The sequence below is a fragment of the Balaenoptera musculus genome, chromosome X (genome assembly GCF_009873245.2).
Source record: "Balaenoptera musculus isolate JJ_BM4_2016_0621 chromosome X, mBalMus1.pri.v3, whole genome shotgun sequence".
NCBI classification, from domain to species: Eukaryota; Metazoa; Chordata; class Mammalia; order Artiodactyla; family Balaenopteridae; genus Balaenoptera; species Balaenoptera musculus.
Window position 1 is genome coordinate 51,964,369 of NC_045806.1, and position 23,463 is coordinate 51,987,831.

At 40.5% G+C, this 23,463-nt stretch overlaps 1 protein-coding gene across 1 annotated transcript; it reads right to left on the reverse strand.

Moving 5' to 3' along the window:
• Positions 1 to 672: 672 nt before the first annotated feature.
• On the reverse strand, positions 673 to 22,946 carry VSIG4 (V-set and immunoglobulin domain containing 4). The gene is made up of 8 exons (XM_036839879.1): positions 22,748 to 22,946; positions 16,658 to 17,014; positions 15,612 to 15,893; positions 5,076 to 5,138; positions 4,463 to 4,540; positions 4,024 to 4,128; positions 1,769 to 1,790; positions 673 to 1,429 (listed from the first exon to the last, which is right to left on the reverse strand). The coding sequence occupies exons 1-8, from the start codon at positions 22,800 to 22,802 to the stop codon at positions 1,192 to 1,194; spliced, it is 1,200 nt and encodes a 399-aa protein (XP_036695774.1). The 5' UTR covers positions 22,803 to 22,946; the 3' UTR covers positions 673 to 1,191.
• Positions 22,947 to 23,463: the final 517 nt, after the last annotated feature.

Genomic DNA, 23,463 nt, shown 5'->3' on the forward strand with positions numbered 1-23,463 from the left:
AAGAAGTTGATTTGACATGCATTACCTGAGGGAAAAGAAACAGTGATGAACTGACCCAGAACAGTTCCTCTCTGAGGAGATTAATTTAAAGGTGTATTGTGTGTGCACATATACAGACAGATAAACACACACACACATGCACGCACACACACACTCACACTCCTAGTGCCTATTCCTGTTTGAGAAGAGAGACTTCCCTGTTCTGACCTCTACCCCACATTGTAAGAAGGGGCCAAGAGATAAAGACGATCTATGAAGAGTACAACTACTCCAAAGGTTTTAGGATTCTAGGAGGTGGAAATCCTTGAGGGTGATGCATTCATACTTTGGAAAAAGGGGGAGCTCTTTATCTCTGCACCCACAGTCTGCTGAGACAGAAGAAAGACTCCTTTTTTAGGTTTCCAATTTACCTGGGAAGAGTCACCCAGGTGGAGCTGGCAGGATGATTAAGAAGGGAATAGAAGGCAGCTGAGTACTGTTTTACCAAATATTCATTGTGTTCCAGTGAGCTCACTGCTGAAATGAGGTAAGGGTACCATGGGTGGGAAGGAGGAAAAAACAAAAAAGCAAAGGTGCTATCCATACTCCCAGGGCCCCAGCCATCTCAACTAGTCTCACTTTAATCACTCTTGGTAGGTCCTTGAGAGAGGACCAATATGACCAAAGTTGCTGTTATGTTTAGATATTTATTGAGCATCAGAAGAATACCAGAACACTAGACTCACAGTACAGGAGCAGAACTGAACCCTGGCCTGTTACATGACAATCTCAATTAAAAGCTATCTGGCACTAGAGAAAGGGAAGTGATCCTAAACCCAACTGGTTCCCTGAGCTGCCAGAGCTGAGCTTCCCTCTGGTCATTCAGTGGTAAGAGGTCAAAGTTGAGTGGTGTCTGGAGGCATGATGACCAAGTCCTAGTGCTATGGGCACTTCCCTCTGGTGTTTGGAGAGAAGCAATGGAAGCTCCAGGCAGGGATACTAGAAGGGCCTAAGGCATGACCCAGCAGCAGGCTTGCTTGAGGTGCATATGACAACTTCTTAGGCAAAACCATTCACTCTTAGCAACCCCAATGTTGACAAGGAAGACACTTTGGACTATCCAGGAAGAAAGATAGCAGGGAAAGGGGCCATGCAGAATGCCAGGGATGAATAAGCAATTATGTCAACAGACCTTGGCCCAGTAGGACATTTTTAGCAGCTGCTCTTGCCCTTGGTGACCAGAAGCTCATAATCTGGGGGAACCGTGTGCAGCAGGCGAGCATAGTCACCATTGATCTGGGCGATGATCTGGTACTCCTGGCCCAGGCAAGGCTCATCAGAGTAGTCGTTGTCCAGTGTCTGGGAAGCTGGCTCTTCACTGGAGCAGCCACTTGTGAAGATGGCCACCCTCATGGTTTCACCAGGGTCACTGGCCTCCTCGGCATGCACCCTGTGGTCCAAGATCCCACCACCCATGAGAAGAAACTTGAATCTGGTACCCTGGTTTCCTACTTTTCTGCCCCAATTCTTGCCAACTGACCCTCAGGCACTTGCCACCCAGGGATTCTGGGAATGGAGGGCTAGAGGACCTAAATTATTTTGTGTGTTCACTGGGCCAAGACAGTACCACAGAAGATGCTTCAGAGAGGGAAGAAAGTTGTGCCCTGACCCTGAAGGCCTCTGGGCTTAAGATTGGGTCTGTGCCAAACCCCCTTTCCTCTATGCCAGTGACGAACAAAATTGAGGGCAAGGAATGGGTCAGAAGATAGAAGAGGAGAGGTTATCTTACCTGGCCACTTCACAGACATGCTCTAGAAAAAAAGGAAGAATCAGGTCAGAAGTCTCCATGGGGAGTGAGTAAGGACCAAGCATGAGTACTTGTCAAAAAGTAAGGGAAGGAGAGACAGAAAGGGGGATCTCAATATGTCTCAGCCTTCCAACAAATAGGAGCTGTTGGGAAGGTGAGTTGAAATACAGGGATGCAGATTTATCAGGGAAATGAAAAGGAAGCACACTTTATCACTGTCATCTTTGACATACTCTGACTCTGGACATTGGGCTGGAGCAGTCGCTTGGTATGGTGGGGGGAGGGACACTGGAACTGGATCCACTCTCCACCCAGGAATCTTGCCAAAGATCCCCAGGGAGTCCTTGTGAGAAACTTGGCAGCCATCCAGAGCCCAGGTAAAAGGGTCTGAATTAGTCTGATGCCCGGGACTTTGGCTTGAGACGTTCCCAAATTCACTTATCCCCACCCTGCACCCAGGAAAGATCCTGGAATAAGTCACCATTGCTCCCTAGTGTCAGTGGAGGAGAAGTCTACATTCCATGCAGGCTTAAAGGCTCTAGCCTAGTACAAAGATGGATATCTCTTGGTACTGCCCTCTAGGAGCTTGTAATCTTTCAGAGGTGCAACAGGGAATGCATACATTAAACCACAACAAAGCAAACACAGCATGCTGCAGCAATTTTGCTTTGTGATAGAGCCCTGTATTTCCATGTCTTACCTCCCCAATTGGCCTGGCAGCTACTATACTGTAGGTCTTTTTCATTTTTATATGCCTAATGCGTGGTACATAGTAGGCACTCAATAACTACATGTTAAATTGGATTGATGCCCTAAGGCTGTCTCCCTTATAGAGAGGTAGAAAGCAGGAATTCTGGGAAGGCAATCCAGGAAGGGAAAACTATAAAGGCATGAGGTGTGTGGCCTATTTGCCTGCTTGACTCCAGTGTCTGGAAATGAAAATAAGTATAAAGGCATGGTGGGGATTGACAAGATAGGCCAGAGCCAAATTACAGAAGGCTTTGAATAGGATGTTACATTTTGACCTCTACCCCCTGAGTCATGAGGAGTCCTGGACTGTTTTTGAAAGGAAAATAATCTAATAGGATTACAGTTTATATCCAGTCTCATTGAGACTATAATGAATGTTTTCCTTTTAGTACTCCTGGGATTTGTGACCACTTGAGATATCTCCACATCCAAGTTTAGCCTCATGGGTCGTAGCCATGGCAGTTGGCCAAGACCAGAGCTTATGCTTGAGACCCAGGATAAGGAAACACTCAAGGCTCCCTTCTCTTTTTTGGTTGGAGAGACCCATGGTAGAAACCAGACTATTTGGGAGTAAGAGCTACTACAAACGAAGAGACACACAAATGCTAGTTAAAATAGCTAGTGCAACAGGAACTGAGGTATAGTTATGTTTCACTTAGATATCAACATCCAAATTCTTTTTCCTCCTCTTCTGGCAAACAGACGTTAAATGGCCCTGACAACTACACAGTAATCATGTCACTCCTCGGCTTAAATAATTTTTAGCGATTTTTAATGCAAGGCTTAGAGAAGAAAGTCCAAATTCCTTAACCTGTCATTCAAGACCTTCTATAATCAGGAATAAGCTTTCCTTTCCCCCTGTATTTCTCTATTGCTTGGCTACGTGAATTTTCTTTATTGATGACTCCACTCACATTCATATTTCACCATTTTACCCCTTTACTCTTATAGTTTCTCCTTCCTAGACTATTGCTCCCTTTCAAATGGTTTTCATCCTCCAAGGAATGGTCTAAGTCCCGCCTCCTTCTGAAATCCCTTGCTAATTACTCTAGCCCTAACTGACTCTCCTGTCCTCTGGATCCCTTTAGCATTGATTGTCTTCTCCAGGCTTTGAGTCCATAGCCTTTATAGCTATGTACTGTTATTGATAAACTCCACGCTTCTACCTTGATTCCATCAATCAAATTGTAAGCAACTTGAGGTCAAGGACTGTGACTTCTCCTTCTCTTGCATCCTCATTAGAAAACCCATTATGTAGATGCTGTACTCGGTTGGGTACCAAAGATTTGTGAATTAACTTTCATAAGTTATATTCTCATTGTTGTCTTGCATGTCTGTCTCCATGGACCCCCTACCCTCACTTTCACACTAGGCTAGGAGTCCTTTGAAGTGCCTAACATAGTGCTTGATACTGAGTTTATGCTCAACTATACTGCTGAATGAATGAATGAATGAGCAAGAGCCACCCAATCATACTTATCACTCACCCTGTTGGGATGTCTTCCGGCAGACCATGATATAAGTCATGGTGGTGACCACAATACAGCAGAAGGAGATGATGAGAATTATGGCAAAGATGGGCAGGCCATTTCCTAGGAGGTAAAACAAGACCAAGTGATATCTGGTTGAAAACGAGTCTAGCAACAGTGACTCCAAGGATCAGTCCAGACCAGTTCACACTTCTTTCTTTTCCATCTTCTCCTAAATTTCTTAGCTAGCCAGAGAGACAAACAAAACCCTAAGCCCATGAGAAAGACTTGAGAGAAGCTAGAGACTCCACGTATAAACAAGTTATTTCAGACCCACTGGTTGATGACTGATTGGCCTAGGCATTTGAATGACATAGAACATTGTATATAGTGGAAAGTTTCAGTTGCAAAGTTCACAGCCAAAAGGGAAGGCTAGAATTCTTAACATTGCCCTTACCTGGCCCAGCACTTGTCTTTCCAACGTAGCCATCCACTTCAGTGGTCCAGCCCTGGGATGAGTTCACTGTGGATGTTGCTATGACAACAAGTGTGTTAGGGTTAGAGGCCTCTCTTCCAGAAAGGAACTGTGAGGTGTAGGGTGACTGCAAAGTTTGAAGTCCTTCTGTGGGTATCTGTGCTAAGCTTTCTGCAATTCCTGGCCATGTCATTGACCACTATTACCATAAAGCAAGGTACCTTAGTTTTTCACTGTTTATGATGGGAAGAAGGCCAATAGAGTGGAGGCAATATACTTAAAGTCCTATAGCAAGTCAGACTAGGAGCAAAGCAGAAGTCACAGTTTTCTCTTTTCTCACTTTTCCCATGGGATTATTCAAATTCTCTCCTTCCTTTTGCTTCAGACATTTTCACAAAGAAGAATATATATATTCATGATTCCACTTCATCATGACCCTTAAATCTTTCTTATTTCCATTTCTTTAGTACTAATTTCCTTATGAAGAACATAATGACCTCTTATTACCCATCTGATGGCATTGGGCTTCCTCCCTTGGCTTCTATGAAACCATTTCAGACCTTTCCTACTCCCGCAGAACCCTAGTAAAACTCACCTTCGAAGGGGGATTGCATGGTTGGAGGTGCCTTAGTCTTGGACTCGAGTGGCTTTGAGGAATCTGCAAGGAAAAGGGAGTCCATTCAAGGGCCCTGGCACCTTTGAGTGAACAGTTGAATGCCTTAGGGAAAATGGGAAGTAAGTAAGGGCCAGTCAGGTCCTTAATTAATCTGGATGGGAAAAACACTTTGTTTTAACTAACTTCTGATTGAAATTTAGCTATTCATTCTCTTGAGAGGGTCTTAGAAGGATTACAAAGAAGGTGGCTGTGGTGATGTCAGTAAAAATGGTAGAGTAATGACCTCCAAATATTCACTTCTTCACAAAAGCAATGAAATAACTGACAAACAAATTCATAACATTTTTTTTTAAGATTTGCGGAAATTAGCCAAAGGTTTGCATCAACCCAAGTAGCATTTATGGAAAAAAAAACACCCCAGTCATGTTAAGAACAGCGAGCTCTATGGCATTTTTACTTACCCCAGCCCTATCACCCTGCTCCAGGCCAGTAGTAGCCTTGAAAATAAACCCCATTCTAGGTGCTGGAGTGGACAGAGCAGATTTAATTCCCAAACAATTGTCATTATTTGACCTGTGTGGTGGTTCCCTGAAAGACCTGATTCAAAAGGCTTATATTTATTGGTCACCCAGTGCTAAAACTCTCCCCAGGGAAGGGATGTATTTGTCACACAGCTGCCTGAGGCAATAGATAATAGTTGAGGTAAACAAGAAACTAGCCAAAAACTTAAAAAAAATAGTAATTATATTTTCATAGAGACTTTGAAAATCTCTGACACATTCCTGGTAATCTAGAAGACCACAGACATACCTAGGGTTTTGTGCATGCTCAGGAAAGACATGAGAACATCATAAGTTCTTTCCTCTGGCTAGCCTTGAGGCTCTGCATTAGCAGGAAGTGAAGGCTATAGCACAGTTATAAACTTCCTGGGTAAGTGTTGAAGACATAGTTCAAAAGGCAACAGAGCCCTGGGAGTTTTAGTGGTTCTAAGTATTTAAGGAGATATCTGTCCAATCAGTAGCTGACCACTAAGCTACCAAGCAGAGACTTCAGTGGCAATCCATGACAAAGAATACAAGAGACTACTTAAAATTATCTCAGAAAAGTTACTGAACAAACAAACAGCAACTAGTACAATAAGCAGTGCCCAAAAAAAGCCCTGGAGAGAGAAAGGGAGAGTCAGATTTCTAGATTTGCCACATTATATTATTTAAAAAGTCAAATTTTCAACAAAAATATGAGATATGCAAAGAAACTAGAAAGTAGAGCCCACAAACATATAAAAAAGCAATGAATACAAACCATTCCTGAGGAAGCAGAGATACTGGACTTACTAGACAAAGATTTTAAATCAACTAAATTTGTTAAAAAAGAAATAAACCAAAGGAAAGATTGTGCAAAAATCTAAAAGAATGAGAACAATTCAAGCCAAATAGCAAATATCAATAAAGAGACAGAATTTATAAAACAGGAACCAACTAGAAATACTGGAGTTGAAAAGTACAATAACTGAAAGGATAAAAATCACTAAAAGGAAGAAAAATTCACTAAAACAGATTTAAGCAGGCAGAAGAAGAATCAGTAAACTTGATAACAATTGAAATTAGCCAGTTAGAGAAAAAGAAAGGAAAGTGAATGAAGAAAAATGAGTAGCACCTCAGAGGTTTGTGGGACACCTTCAAGTGTACCAACATACACATAATGGGAGTTGTAGAAGCAGAGGATAGAAAAGGGTAGACAAAATATTTTAAGATATAATGTCAAAAAACTTTCCAATTTGATGGAAAACAGTCTGCAAATACAAGAAGCTCAATGAATTCCAAGTAGGGGAATATTTTTAAAATTCACACCTAGATACAAACTCAAAAGCCAAAGCCAAAGAGAGAATTTTGAAAGCAGCAAGAGAGAAGCAACTCATCATGTACAAGAGATTCTCAATAAGATTAATGGCTGAGACCATAAAATTCCTAGAAGAAAACATACGCAGAACACTCTTTGACATAAATAATTGCAGTATTATTTTAGATCTGTCTCCTAAAGCAAAGAAAGCAAAAATAAACAAATGGGAACTAATTAAACTTAAAGGCTTTTGCACAGCTAAGGAATCCAACAACAAAACAAAAAGACTACCTACTGAATGGGAGAAAATATATGCATAATATGAACGATAAAGTGTTAATACCAAAAATATATAGATAGCTCATATAACTCAATATCAAGAAAAATAAATAAATAAAAACAAATAACCCTATTAAAACATGGGCAGAAGACCTGAATAGACATCTTTTTCCAAACAGTCACATGAAAAAATGCTCAGCTTCATTAATCATCACAGAAATGCAAATTAAAATCACAATTAGATATCACCACACACCTATCAGAATGGCTATCATCAAAAAGACCACAAGTAGCAAGTGTTGGTGTGGATGTGGAGAAAGGAGAATGCTAGCACACTGTTAGTGGGAATTTAAAGTGGAGCAGCCACTGTGGAAAACAGTATGGAGGTTTCTCAAAAAATTAAAAATAGAACTACCATATGACCCAACAATTCCACTCCTGGATATTTATCTGAAAGAAGGAAAAACACTAATTCAAAAAGATACATGCTTTTATTTCCATTTCTCTAGGAGGTGGGTCAAAAAGGATCTTGCTGTGATTTATGTCATAGAGTGTTCTGCCTATGTTTTCCTCTAAGAGGTTGATGGTGTCTGTCCTTACATTTAGGTCTTTAATCCATTTTGTTTCTATTTTTGTGTATGGTGTTAGGGAGTGTTCTAATTTCATTCTTTTACATGTAGCTGTCCAGTTTTACCAGCACCACTTATTGAAGAGGCTGTCTTTTCTCCACTGTATATTCTTGTCTCCTTTATCAAAGATAAGGTGACCATATGTGCGTGGGTTTATCTCTGGGTTTTCTATCTTGTTCCATTGATCTATATTTCTGTTTCTGTGCCAGTACCATACTGTCTTGATTACTGTAGCTTTGTAGTATAGCCTGAAGTCAGGGAGCCTGATTCCTCCAGCTCCGTTTTTCTTTCCCAAGATTTCTTTGGCTATTCAGGGTCTTGTGTGTTTCCATACAAATTGTGAAATTTTTTGTTCTAGTTCTCTGAAAAATGCCAGTGGTCGTTTGATAGGGATTGCACTAAATCTGTACATTGCTTTGGGTAGTAGAGTCATTTTCACAATGTTGATTCTTCCAATCCAAGAACATGGTATATCTCTCCATCTATTTGTATCGTCTTTAATTTCTTTCATCAGTGTCTTATAGTTTTCTGCATACAGGTCTTTTTGTCTCCTTTGGCAGGTCTATTCCTAGATATTTTATTCTTTTTGTTGCAATGGAAATAAAAACAAAAATAAACAAATGGGACTTAATGAAACTTAAAAGCTTTTGCACAGCAAAGGAAACCACAAACAAGAGGAAAAGACAACCCTGAGAATGGGAGAAAATATTTGCAAATGAAGCAACTGACAAAGGATTAATCTCCAAAATTTACAAGCAGCTCATGCAGCTCAATATGAAAAAAACAAACAACCCAATCCAAAAATGGGTGGAAGACCTAAATAGACATTTCTCCAAAGAAGATATACAGATTGCCAACAGACACATGAAAGAATGCTCAACATCATTAATCATTAGAGAAATGCAAATCAAAGCTACAATGAGATATCATCTCACACCGGTCAGAATGGCCATCATCAAAAAATCTACAAACAATAAGTGCAGGAGAGGGTGTGGAGAAAAGGGAACCCTCTTGCACTGTTGGTGGGAATGTAAATTGATACAGCCACTATGGAGAACAGTATGGAGGTTCCTTTAAAATCTAAAAATAGAACTCCCATAGGACCCAGCAATCCCACTACTGGGCATATACCCTGAGAAAACCATAATTCAAAAAGAGTCACGTACCAAAATGTTCATTGCAGCTCTATTTACAAAGGCCAGGACATGGAAGCAACCTAGGTGTCCATCAACAGATGAATGGATAAAGAAGATGTGGCACATACATACAATGGAATATTACTCAGCCATAAAAACGAACAAAACTGAGTTATTTGTAGTGAGGTGGATGGACGTAGAGACTGTCATACAGAGTGAAGTAAGTCAGAAAGAGAAAAACAGATACCGTATGCTAACACATATATATGGAATCTAAAAAAAAAAATAGTCATGAAGAACCTAGGGGCAAGACAGGAATAAAGATGCAGACCTACTAGAGAATGGACTTGAAGATACGGGGAGGGGGAAGGGTAAGCTGTGACAAAGTGATAGAGTGGCAAGGACATATAAACACTACGAAACGTAAAATAGATAGCTAATGGGAAGCAGCTGCATAGCACAGGGAGATCAGCTCTGTGCTTTGTGACCACCTAAAGGGGTGGGATAGGGAGGGTGGGAGGGAGGGAAATGCAAGAGGGAAGAGATATGTGGACATATGTTTATGTATAGCTGATTCACTTTGTTATAAAGCAGAAATTAACACACCATTGTAAAGCAATTATACTCCAGTAAAGATGTTAAAAAAAAGATACATGCACCCCAATGTTTATTGCAGCATCATTTACAATTGCCAAGGCATGGAAAGAACCTAAATGTCCATCAACAGATAAATGGATTAAATAAGATGTGAGAAGAATGGAATGATATAGAAACAAAGTTTTTATATGCTATTGAAATTAAGGTGGCATGAATTCAACCTAGATTGTAGTAAATTAAGAATTAATGGTAATCCCCATAGTAACCACCAAGAAAATAACGAAAAATATATATGGAAGAAACAACAAAGGAACTACATAGTACACTGTATTATATTTATTTAATACCAAAGACAGAAGTAATGAAGGAATAAAGGAATGAGAAAAGACAAGATATATAGCAAGCTGGCAGACATACACCCTACCTTACCAGCATTTACATTAAATGTAAATAGCTTAAATTCTCAAATTTAGAGACTGGCAGAATGGATAAGAAAACACAATTCAACTACAAGTTATGTATATTTAGGATTCAAAAGACACAAATGGTTTGTAAGTAAAAGAATGGAAAAAGTATGCCGTGCAAATAGTAACCAAAATAGAGCTGGAGTAGCTATACTAATATCAAACAAAATAGACTTAAAACCAAAAAGTGTTATTAGAGAAAGAGAATCACATTTTATAATTATAAAAGGATCAGTCAATCAAGAAGACACTACGATTATAAATATATATGCTCTTAACAACAGAGCCCCAAAACACATGAATCAAACAGTGACTGAATTTTGGGGAGAAATAGAGAATTAAACAATAATAGCTTGAGATTTGAATACTACACTTTCAATTATGGATAGAACAATTAGACAGAAGATGAACAAGGACATCAAAAACTGAACAATACTGTTAACCAATGGACCTAATAGAGAGATACAGAACACTCTACAAAACAATGGAATACACTTACTTTTCAAGTACGTATGGAACATTATCCAGAATAGACCACATGTTAGGCCATAAAATAAGTCTCAATAAACTTGAAACAATTGTAATAATGCATCACAATAAAATAAAATTAGAAACAAATAACAGAAGGAAATTAGGGAGATTCAAAAATATGTGGTGATTAAATGTCACACTTCTAAATAACCAGTGGGTTAAATAAGAAGTCATTAGGAAATTAGAAAATACTTTCAGATGAACGAAGATAAAAACACAGCATACTAAAACTTATTGGATGCAGTGAAAACAGTACTCAGGGTTCAGATGTAAATACCTACATCAGAGAATAAGAAAGGTTTCTGATTAATAACTTAATCTTCCACCTTAAAAAGAAAATTAAAAATAGAAGAGAAAACTAAACAGAAAACAAAGCAGATGGAAGAAAATAAATATTTAGCAGAGATAAATGAAATAGAAAATAGAAATCAATAGAGAAAATCAACAAAACCAAAATTTGGTTGTTGAAAAAGATCAACATAATTGGCAAGCCTTTAGCAAGACCAACCTACAAAAGAAAGAGAGAGAGAGAGAGAAAGAAAGAAAGAAAGAAAGAAATAAAGAAATAAAGAAAGAAAGAAAGAAAGAGAAAGAAAGAAAGAAAGAAAGAAGAAAAAAAGAAAAAAAAGCAGGCTCAAATTATTAAAATCTTTGATGAAAATGGGGACATATCTACTAACTTTGCAGAAGTAAACAGAATGACAAGGGAATACTATGAACAACCATATGACAGTGGATTGACTAAGATATAAACAACAAATTCCTAGAAATTCACAATCTACTGAAAGTGACTAAAGAAGAAATAGAAAATCTGAATAGGCAGAACTTTAACAAGTAAAAAGGTTGGATTGCTAATCAAACAACTTCACATAAAGCAAAGGCTAGGCCCAGGTGGCTTCTCTGGTGAATTCTATAAAGGTGTTTTTTTGTTTGTTTGTTTTGTTTTTTAATGCCAACTCTTCACTAATTCTTTCAAAAAGTTAAGTGTCATAACACCTTCCAACCCAGTATATGAGACCAGTATTATCATGATACAAAAGCATAGAATGACATCAAAACAAAAGAAAACTAAGAACCAATATCCCTTATGAATATAGATGCAAAACTCCATAACAAAATACTAGCAAACCAAATCCAGCAGCATATTAAAAGGATTGTGCACCATGATTAATTTATCCCAGGAATGCAAGATTGGCTCATTATTTGAAAATGAGTCAAGGTAATGCAGTCTCTTAATAGAATAAGGACTAAAAGAAACACAAAATCATCTCAATAGACACAGAAAATGAACTTGACACAATCCAATTACCTTTTCATTATAAAAACACTCAACAAGCTAGGAATAAAAGAAGTGGTCTCAAATCAATAAAGGGCATCTACCAAAATAAAAGCATCTATCATCATAATGGTGAAAGAAAGAATATTCTCCTGTAAGATCAGAAACAAGTCAATTATTTCCATTCTTTCCATGCTTATTCACCATTGTACTGTAGGTACTAGCCAGGGAAATTATGCCAGAATAAGAAATAAAAGGCATCCAAATTGGAAAGAAAGGAATAAAATTATTCCTATTTTCAGATGACAAAATCATATATAGAAAAGCCTCAAGAATCCACAAAACAATGATTAGAGCTAATAAATGAGTTTAGCAAGATTGCAGGATATAAGATCAATATACAAATATCTGTTGTATTTCTGTACACTAGCAATGAACAATCCAAAATTAAAATTAAGAAACTAATTTTAGAATAAAAGGCACCCAAATTGGAAAGGAAGAAGTAAAATTTTCACTATTTGGATATAGACGTGATACTATATAAAGACAAACCTAAAGACTACCAAAAATCTTTTAAATCTAATAAATGAATTCAGTAAAATAACAGGACACAAAATCAATATACACAAATTTGTGGCATTTCTACATACTAATAATGAACTATCAGAAAGATAAATGAAGAAAATAATCCAATTTATAGTTGTATCAAAAATATAAAATACTTAGGAATAAATTTAACCAAGATGGTGAAAGACCTGTACAGTGAAAACTGTAAGACACTGATGAAAGAAATTGAAGACATAAATAAATGGAGAGATATCCCATTTTTCTGGATTGGAAGAAGTAATATTGTTAAAATGTCTATACTATCCAAAACAATCTACAGATTTGATGCAATCCTTGTCCCAATTCCAATGGCATATTTCACAGAACTAAAACAAATAATTCTAAAATTTGTGTGGAACCACAAAAAATGCAGAATAACCTAAAACAATCTTGAGAAAGAAGAACAAAGCTAGAGGCATCACAGTCCCTGATTTCAAACTATACTACAAAGCTGTAGTAATCAAAAGAGTATGTTACTGGCACAAAAACAGACACACAGATCAATGGAACAAAATTGAGAGCCCAGAAATAAACTCACACTTATATGGACAATTAATTTATGACAAAGGAGCAAAGATGTGAATAAAGATCTCTTGGGTTTTCGAGATTTGGAAGTGATGACTCCAGTTTACAAAGTTATGTTGTGCTAAATAGGGAGAGACAGCCAGTGAAAACTACCTTTTTTAGTAGGTTGGTAGTGGCCATAGGAGAGAGGTGGTGTGGCAGATGAAGAAAACGTTTTTTAAAATAACATACATATGTATGTTATTTACATACATATGTATATTAGGCTTACATAATACATATATTATACATACATACATACACACACACGTACATACATACATTTTAGGCTTATGTAGAGGATAATGGGTGAAGCAGGGAGTTGGAGTAGTTGAGGTAAAGAGCTGAGGTAGAAGGTTTTCTGTGGAGAGAAGAAAGACACATCTTATTCTGAGCCAAGAGAGAATGGGCAGGGAAATATCAAGGCAGAGAGGGTGGTTGATAGAATTCACATCTGAGGGCGGGGGTCTGGATCTTCTCAAAGAAGGAGAAGGTGACCTCATCTTCTGGGAGCAGGGCTGGGGACATGAAATAAGGCAGAAAGTATTCTGAATAGCTGTTATAAGGAATGGAACATAGATGAACAAGTTGATTGGCAAACAGCATGGGGACAGGCAGTGGATGTCACAGAGCATGAAACTAAAGTGGGACCAATGCATCTCTGTGCTTTTTCCAGAATTAAGGAACAGCACAGAGGGTGAGGGGATGGATGAGGAGCTGAGAGCTATGTAGGACAGAGATGAAACAAGTGACCAGACTCATGGGACTAGGTTGAGGTGCAAAAGAGGCAGGTAGAGGAAGCCAAGAGAAAGTCGCTTGGCTTAGAGAGCAGGGAAGGATGTAATTTCTCTGAGCCTCAATTTCCTTATCTGTCAGAGAGCTCAATTGTGAGCACTGCCTAACAGCTCTGTGGCCTGTGAACATGGACTAGATAAGGAATAGACAGGCTGATTGGTTGTGAGCAAGATCCTGCCCAGATGGACTAGAAACAAACTCAGAAAGGTGAGAATGTTCAACTTGTCCCTTTATGAAGTACACATTCTTGGACTTTCTGGCCATGTCTTGCTCTCTCTGCTTGACCAGATTATCGACTCTCAGAGAACTGGGCCAGTGTCCATATAATTCTCTCAGAATGAGACTGCCCTTATTCCCAACTAAACTAACAGACCAAAACCTACAACACACACATCCTCATTACAATTCAACTTTGGGAAACAAATCCTTGCAGGCAAAACAGGAGTCTCAAACCAACATCAGTCTCCTAACCCAAGTGGAAGGAGACAGTTTGTTCACTTTTGTTATACAGAGTTGGCCTCAGAGGATAATAATTTTCAGGTGGCTCTGAGGATAATCTCCTAAAGGCAGTTAGTACTCAACATGTTTTGGGCAATAGAAACCTTATTGAAATAAGTATCTTCCCTTCCAAGGAGATTTCTTGAAAGGTAACAAGACTCATTTGGACATATCACTGCTGGGCTGATCACTTAAATCCCAGCCTACAATCTTTTTTTTTTTTAAGATTTATTTATTTATTTATATTTATTTTTGGCTGCGTTGGGTCTTTGTTGCTGTGCGCGGGTTTTCTCTAGTTGTGGCAAGTGGGGGCTACTCTTCATTGCGGTGTGCGGGCTTCTCATCGCCGCGGCTTCTCTTGTTGCAGAGCATGGGCTCTAGGCGTGCGGGCTTCAGTAGTTGTGGCTTGTGGGCTCTAGAGCACAGGCTCAGTAGTTGTGGTGCACGGGCTTAGTTGCTCTGTGCATGTGGGATCTTCCTGGACCAGGGCTTGAACCCGTGTTCCCTGCACTGGCAGGCGGATTCTTAACCACGGCACCACCAGGGAAGTCACCCAGCCTACAATCTTTATGTAAACAGTTTGTAGTATTCCCAAATAATTCTTTAATAAATAATCTGACCTTGATTAAGCATAGTCAATCTTCATCGAGACTTCAACCAGAACTTGCATTTGGCTTTAGGAATAAAGGGGGGGGATTTAAAGAAACTATGCAGAGATCTGGGCTTTAGTTCATAAAACAAAACCAAACATAATCAACCAACAAAATAACAATAAAAAACACACCAAAGCACAAAAAAACAAACAAACAAAAAGTATCCCAAAGGGTGCCCAGGAGCTGGTATAGGTTCCACCATGAGAGGCAATCAGACATAGTAGAAAGAGCATGAAATCTGAGTACAAATATCGCCTTGAACTTCCAAGCTGTGAGCCCCTGGACAAGTAGGTTTCCCTTCCTGACTCTTAGTCTCCTCTTCTGTAAAATAAGGGTATCTCATGAGATATTTGTGGGATTCAATCAGAAAACATGTGTCAACTTCTTGTGCATTGTATCTGGCAAATAAATGTACCTAGTAAATGTCACTTTTCCCTTTACCATCTTCATCTACTTAACCTACAACATGACAGGCATTGTCTCCACCCCTATTGTCCCCAGTCCAGAATTTTTTTTTGTGATTGAACAACCCAGGACCCCCTTCCCTCCCTGCCCCAACCTCTCTTCTCTGGAATACAGGCGTATACTGATGTGTCTCTGGAACAAGGTAGTCCATTGAAATGCTCACCAGGAAAGAGAATTGCTCACCTTTGACCACAAACTTCACAGTGTCACTGTGCTGCTCAGAGCCTAACCGGCCCTTGGCAGTACAGAAATAGGAGCCTGAGTCTGTCACCACTGCAGGCTTGAAGAGTAAGGTACTCAAGACTCCTACTTTGATGGGTTCTTGGTTGTTAGTCTGTTCCTTGTACCAAACATAACTGATGGGAGGAGAACCCCGAGCCTGGCATTGAAGGCTAATCCTCATTCCCTGGGGTACCATGAAGCCATAGTCACTGCCAGTCGTCACTGTGGGCTTGGAAACAGAAACTGCAAAGGGAAGACAAGAGAGGAGGCTCTGGGAAGTTACAAGGGTATGGGAACACAAGTCTGAGTCATCCCTGCTGAGTCTAGGGGTATGAATATATCTGCAAAGGGAACTAAAAGGAACTCCTGACATGGGGAGGAAAAAGGGAATAGGACAACTTAAAGAAAAAGAGCTTCCTTTTGGAAGATTAGGTACCATTTTGTATTACCTGAGGATTTGGGTTATCTGGAGTTAAAACAATCAACTGACTAAAAACAACAACAACAACAAACGGGTTTTGCTGTTGTTTTGCTCAAGTAGAGTTTTTGGATTATCTGCAGTTTGGGATTACCAGGGGTCAGATCTCTGTAAAATTGTCAAGCCAGTTAAGCTTATCTTGACTAATCCATGCATCCCTTTTCCCAGAGCTTCTCTGCCAGCATCTATCCACTCTCCAATATCCTGATCAGATATACTCATTTTTATGGATTTTAAGACTCAGAGTCCAAGGAAGCAATCAAGCTATCGATGCAGGAATTTCTGGGACACTTGAAGGGGTAGAGATTTGAAGGCCAGAAAGCCTTCCCAACATTTATTAAATTCTGCCATGAGAGTGATAACACTGAGGATACTCTGCCTGTCCACTTCCTGTGATTAGCACATATAACTGAAGAGAGACGATGTAAAGGTAAACAAAGGTCTATGGGTTTCTCAGGGTTTTCTAGGATTACAGTTCTCTATCAGGTTTTTGCTCACCAGTACTTTCCTAACACCCACAGTGACTCACGTTTCTGGACACGGAGTTCAATGATCTTATTTCTCACGACTTGGTTGCCATCAGGGGTCTGCCAAGTGACTTCACACGTGTAGTGGCTCCGGTCATCCATCTCCAGGGTATTCAGTTGGAGGGACACATCTCCTGGAACCTTGTGGTTTACATGCAGGCGGCCCCGGTACTTTGCTTGCTGGATATGGTCTCCAGAAGAGTCACGTAAAAAGATGGTGACTGGGCCCGAGCCACGTTCTACCAGCCACTTTACCAAGACTTGTGTATAGCCTTGCAGAGGACCATAGGTGCAGGGAATATTTACATCCCCTTTCCAAGGCCCTGTCACACTCTCAGGCACTTTCAGGATGGGATGACCTGAAGAGGGGGAACAGAAGAAGGAAGCAGACACAGATGGCACACCCACCTGGGTGCTAAGATGGCAGTGGCAGAGAGGCTTTTGAGAAACACAGCCTTAACTCATACTTTCAGATTCCCCATGCCCTTTTGTTCTCTGCCAGCCCTCCCATCAATCAGAACCAGTCCTTAGAAGGAAAGTCCTTAAGGTTGTTTAGCTCTTGTGAGTTTCAAGTCCTTTTCCTGTCACTGCCTTGCTGTGAGGTGACCCTGGGTAAGTCACCTTTCACCATGGAGGACCCATTTTCTTTGTGTATAATGTAGAGAATCTGAATGGAATGATCTCTAATGATTCTACAAACTCTAACATTCTGTAAATCCATGAAAGAAACGTCTTTCAACATTTTCCAAAAGAAGTGTGGGAGAAAATGCTGAGCAGTTGGGTCTGAGCTATTTTACTGTATGTAATTATGTACCTGGAGAAATGTGGTGGCTTCAAGGCTCAGAAGAAAGGGCTATCTGCACTGCTAATTCCCCATTGCTCCCTCAGAAAGGCGCAGATTTGGTCCTTAGACTAAAGCTCTTTTCTGGAAGGGAGGAAAGAGGCAGACAAAGGACAATTTTGAGGGTGGAAACTTGTGTGAGATGCATTCCTGTTTAACAAAATCTTTAGTTATTGTTGTGTTAAACCTGTAATTTGTAAGCTTGACTTTTTTCTTCTGATTTCTATCCTTTCTTTGTTTATTTCCCTTTTGGTTTCTCTGAGTTCTCAGCAAAGGTACATTGGAAATTTTCATCCTGAGGAGGAATGGAGATGAAAAGGTCTGGAGGGGAAAAAGTTCTGAGTATAGTCCTAGAGCTGGCTGTGGTAGAAATGATGGTTGGACCAAAGGATGGTTGCTTCTTGGCTTGCTGGGAAAGGAAACTAAGGAGGGAAATTTGTGGGTGTTGAGAGAGCTACCACCTTCCATCAGCAATTTCCATCCATAAGCTAATATCTTGAGGATTTTGTGTTTTATTTAACTGGGGTCAGGAGTGAGAGATTGTATTTAGATATGTCTTTATATCCCTCTTAGGAGAGGTTGTTTCAAAGTGCAAGCTATTGCTGAATAAAAGCTTTTCATATAGCCCAGGATTCCCAGGCTTCAGTCAAGCAGATGGAAGTTGGGGTGGGGGCTAGCTCCCAGAATGTATTGCCAAGTACCAGGGCTTCTATCAATGGGGTTACTAAAGTTTAACCTTTGGTCTGTGCCCTCACCCGGGACTCTAGTACATAACCAGCATATTTTGGCCAAGATAAAAGCCTTGAATAAAAAATAATAAATAAACATGGATCCATGTTGCTAGGTCCACCACATTCTCTCTGGAGAGTTTCAGACTGGGCAGAGAGAAAAACTCAGATCCACAAATGGGAGCACAATACAGGCAGATTTTGGTTTGCCCTAAAAATGAATTTTGTAATTAATCAGAGCTGTCCATGATGGACTAAGCTGTCTAGGGAAAATTCTGAGCTTTGTTTAGGTCTTGGACAGCATTATTCTTTAAGGCCTCTTCCAATCTTAGATGGTTCAGTGCTAATAGACTTAATGAAAGCAGAAATTAAATAATTACATGTTCTAACTGGTGGCAAGCTTTCACCAGGTAGTGGGTTTCACTGTGCTATTGACAGTTCCTGCCTCCATATGCATGCAGATACAGCCTATCATCGTCATGAGCACACATGCCCATATATATTTTTGCTCACCTGCAAGCACAAGCATACCAGCCTTAAGCCCCTTGAAAACCATTTGACCCTTTCAGTTTAATCTTTCTCCAGCCCTCCCAAATATCCTTCTCCAACTCTGAAAAGTATTCTTATACTTCCCTTCCTTCCAGAGCAACAAAACAGCATTCTGCTGTGAGGACAGCTGGAGCAGCCAAAAATGCCTGCCTGTGAATAGATATGTTTTCCCTTTGACATAGGGGGAGCTGCAAGGTCTGTCTTGCATTACTCTCTCTGGCAACTTGCTGGAGATTCTCACATAGCTCAATCTGGTCTGTCAAAAACATGGGCAGTCAGTCCCAATTTCCCAGTCTCACTTCTAGAAGTAGGTCAGGCTTCACTTCTCCATCCCAGAATAGGAGAGTGGGGCATAATTAGTAACAAGACATCCAAGAATGGCATATTTTCCCCCTTTTACTCTTTTTCTTCCCTTCTCTTTTATTCCTTTCACCCATTCTTCCATCTTGCTCTTGTTACTTCTCCTTTTTCTTCTTGTTCTTCTCTCCTCTTACTTTTCCTGTTTCATCAGTAGCATGAATTGACAGTGTATGGTAGGCACAGGGTATCACAAGAAAGAGGACAATGTACCATTCCTCATGTACCCTGACCTCCAAAATGAAGGTAACTTCAATAGCATAGGTTTATACCTTCCAACTCTTCCTCTGGTGCACAAAGAGCCTAGAGAAACACTGAGTAGGAGCACTGCACCTAGTGAGATCAGGAAGACAGTGAAGGACTGCATGATGTAGTAAGAAGAGTAACACCAATCTAAGTTTAAGGTCTGCCTTACCATATATCTCTCTGTGTGACCTTGGGTAAATTGCTAAGCCTGACTGAGTTTTAGGTCAGCAAAATAGAGGTAATAGTAAACCTTCCATGGAGTGTTATTATGATGATAAAATGAGCTCATAAGTGTGAAAGCACCTAGCATAGTGGCTGGCATTCAGTAGGTGTGGGATAAATGCTACTCCTGTCCCATGCCTCAAGAGAAACTTCACATATTTGTATTGATTCTTCTTATCCTAGAAATCCTCAATATGTCTTCCCCAGGGTGGACAGATTCATTAGATTGGATCATTGTCTGCTTTAATAATGACCTGAAGGAGAAGTTAATACATGAGAAAGTAAGGAGTTTGCCTTTCCATTCTGCTGGGACCTACCAAGTTATGGGCAGGTAATAGGTCATCCCTGGGTTGTAAGGAAACCCAAGAGGACACTTTAGCGACAGGACTGGCTTGGCAGCCAATGTGAAATGTTGGCCAAATTAAACAATACTCCTGACTTTCCTGGAAGATTGGGTAGAGGAAAGTCTATTTCAGGAAAGTACCAAGACTTAGGGGGATGCTCTGCCCATTATGGATCTATGCAGACCACCAAATTGTGAGGTACTTGGTACAACAGGGTTTGAAGTATCAGGCAGGAGAGAATTTGGAGACTTCCAGTATGGCATAGCTCGAAGGGCTTTTAGAAACCACTTAGTCACATTCCCTCATGGTACATGTGGACAAGCTGAGGCCCAGAGAGAGAAAGATGCTTACTCAAAGTCACACAGAGAGCAGGAGCAGAGCTGGGCCTGGAGGCCTAGAATGAAGTCTTTCAGCTCCTACACTGCCTTTTTACTTTTTAAACTGATTAATCCACCAGCCACAACAGAAACCAGCAACCCCTTATCTGGGCCTATTTGACATGGTTTAATGGGTGTTATCCTAGGGCTGGATAATATCCTCCTGACTGCCTGAAAAATAATTCCCCCATCTGCCAGCTGCTTTCTGAGAAACCGTTCCCAGAACTTCAGAGCTTAGTTCTCCTCCCTCATGGAAGGATTGAATTTCCTGAAAATATTGCATCCCCTCAGAAGAAAGAAAAGGGCTGAGCATTGACTCAAAGGGCTTTGTTGAAAAAAGTTTTGACTTGAGAAAGAAGGCATATTACTGAGGCCCACTCTGGTCCTGGGACCTGGACTTTGAAAAGCAAAGGTCTGTGGTCTGTGTGATGATACTAAATCAAGGAAAGGCCTAGTTTTGGGGGTGTGGGCCCTTTTATGAGATACATTATGGGTCCCATCTTGAATTTTCCTTCTCCCATCATCAAACAAAGATGTTGAGATCTTCCAGTGACCCCGCACCTCTGTGTTTGGCTTCTCTCCCCCTCTTGGGATGCTTCCTAGAAAGAGGATTAGCTTAGATAATAGGTATTTATAAAATATTTATAGTTTTTATAAAATGCAAATATTAGGACTTATTTTTATTGTGATTATTTCAACATATGTCTTAGATCTAGAGGCTTTTTAGAAGTGAAGCCACAGTCCTACAGAGCTGTCCAGCTGACAGGATCTTCTGAGGTCAGCCAAGTTGATCTAACTATATAGATGGGTTGGGGACACTGAGATGAAGGGAGATGGAAAGTGTTATTGGCCGTTCAGTTTGTCCACAGTCTCAGGTCTGTGGTGTAAGACACTCCACGCAAATGGAAGACCTGCTTCCAGGTCTAAAGGACCCTCACTGGCTGTGGAGGGAACAATACACATGCACTCACACACACACACACACACACACACACACACATGATTTAAATTTAACATTTACAAAATGTTCCTCTGAGCTCCAGTCCTGCCTCTTTAATTCCCAGCTCAAATCAACAGATTTGGAGAAGGTAGAGTGGTGCACTCTAAAACATGTTAGATAGTGAAAATATTGTAGTTGTAGAAAGAACAGTAATTTTTAGGAGCATTAACTCTGCTGCTAATGCTCTGTGCCCTGGAGCAAATTATTTTCCTTCTTGGGTGACTTAATTCAGTGTCTCTTCTAACTTTGAGGTTCTAGAATTTAATGGGTCACAGAGCCCCAGGACAAGGTGGTTTAATCTGAGTCAGTTATGGAAAGCTGTGTTCTTTCTAACCACACAAAGGGCACCAAGTTAACACTCATCTAGTCTCTCCCTCTAAGGATATGGAATAAACAGGGGTGCATCAAAGAATCTTTTACCCTATCCTGGATTTCACTTAGCTATTTTCAGGCTCAGTTTCCTAAAAAGGTTATTTCAATTTTCAGGGGTATAAATGAGGATGGAGTAAAACCCCACAAAATAATGCTACTATGGGATAATCAATCCTCTTTTGGGTATGTGTCCAGCATTAAGCTCCCACAAATAGCCCAGACAAACTGGGCTATGTCCACAGGGAAGTGAGATACCCCAGGAGGTGGTAAGAAACCAAGTCCTGTGAAGAACAGTTGAAGGAGCTAAGGCTGTTTAGCTTGGGGAAGAGATGAATCAAAGGGACATGGTTTCTGTCCTCAGGACTCTAAAGAGCTGTCACAGCATAGAGAGAGAAGATATATTATCTGTGTCTCCAAGAAACAGGGCTGGGGTTTTTGGATGGAAGCCACAGGGAAGTTGATTTAGTTCAACACAAGGAAGACCTTTCTAACAGTTGGAGCTGCCTTTTTAGATGGTCTGGACAAGTAGTGAATTCTCAGTCACTGCAAGAATGTGAACAAATATTCTGAACACCTGTTCATAACAGTGAAAGGTGGATCTAGGTTACTTCTAAGGTCCCATCTAGCTCCTGACAACATTACTTCTTTTGGGGGCTGTATACCTTAACAAGGATCAAAACCTGGGAGTATAGGGGTAAAGGTATAGTGGTAGAATTTCAGGTGAAGGGCAACAGGTGGGGGAGGGATTTGGGTGGCATTGGGCACATTTTTAATGCCCCTGAGATAAGACAAGTACTAGAAAATAATGTGGATGTTTTCCAAGAGAGGATCCTTTCCAATTTCTACCCAAAATTATCTCTTGGCTTCTTCAATAGACTTCAACCTCCTCCCTCCCTTCTGCCCAAAGCTGAGAGAGTCTGGAGCATTGGCTGAGAACACTCACCTAGTCAGCAGGAGTAGGCTTTCCTCAGTAGGCATTCAATCCCGCCTCTCCCCACCCACCCAGCTTTTTGCCTGTGCCAGCAGTGGCAGCCAGGCCCCCTTTTGCTACCTTACCATAGGTGACCACCAGTAGGTGGCTCAAGAGCAGTAGGCCCAGTAAGAGCCCCATCACAGCCAGAACCACTTCTGTCCTTTCTTCCAGCCTCCTGCTGTCAAAAAGACTTGAACTCCTGATGGCTTCCAGTGTGTGTGCCTGCTCACTTCCTTTTCTTCCCTATATCTCTCACTCGGACTCCCAGTCCCATCTCACATTCCCCTTCCTTCCTTATTTCAGCACAAGTCACGTGAGCACACCCTTCCCTCCCCTGCCTGGGGTTGGAAGTTTAAGTGTGAGTGAAGCAATTCCTCCCCCTGCTAGACTATTGACTTGACTTTCCCTGGAGCCAATAGGGGTTTCTGGTCTTTGATCTCCCAAGCTGTGTTTGCTTGTGTTTCCTCAACAAGACGAGATTGAGGAATGACCTTTTGGATGAGTCTGCTCCCTCCAATATGGGAGTGTTTTCCTTTGTGGTGGGCCCAAGCAGAAAAGATCAACTTTGCTGGCCTATGCAATATTCAGCAGTCATTCAGTTAACCCTGTCTGTTCAGACTATGCAAATAAAGAGTGTTGGAGGTGGGTGCCTATGGGCCTCAGAACACAGAGATTAAGTTTATGAAAGACATTTTTATACATCAATGCTTAAATAATTTGTAAGCCCATGAGTAAGACGGTTATGAGGGAATATACCCCCATATCTCATAGGGAAAGCTCTTTGAATTACTTTCTCCAA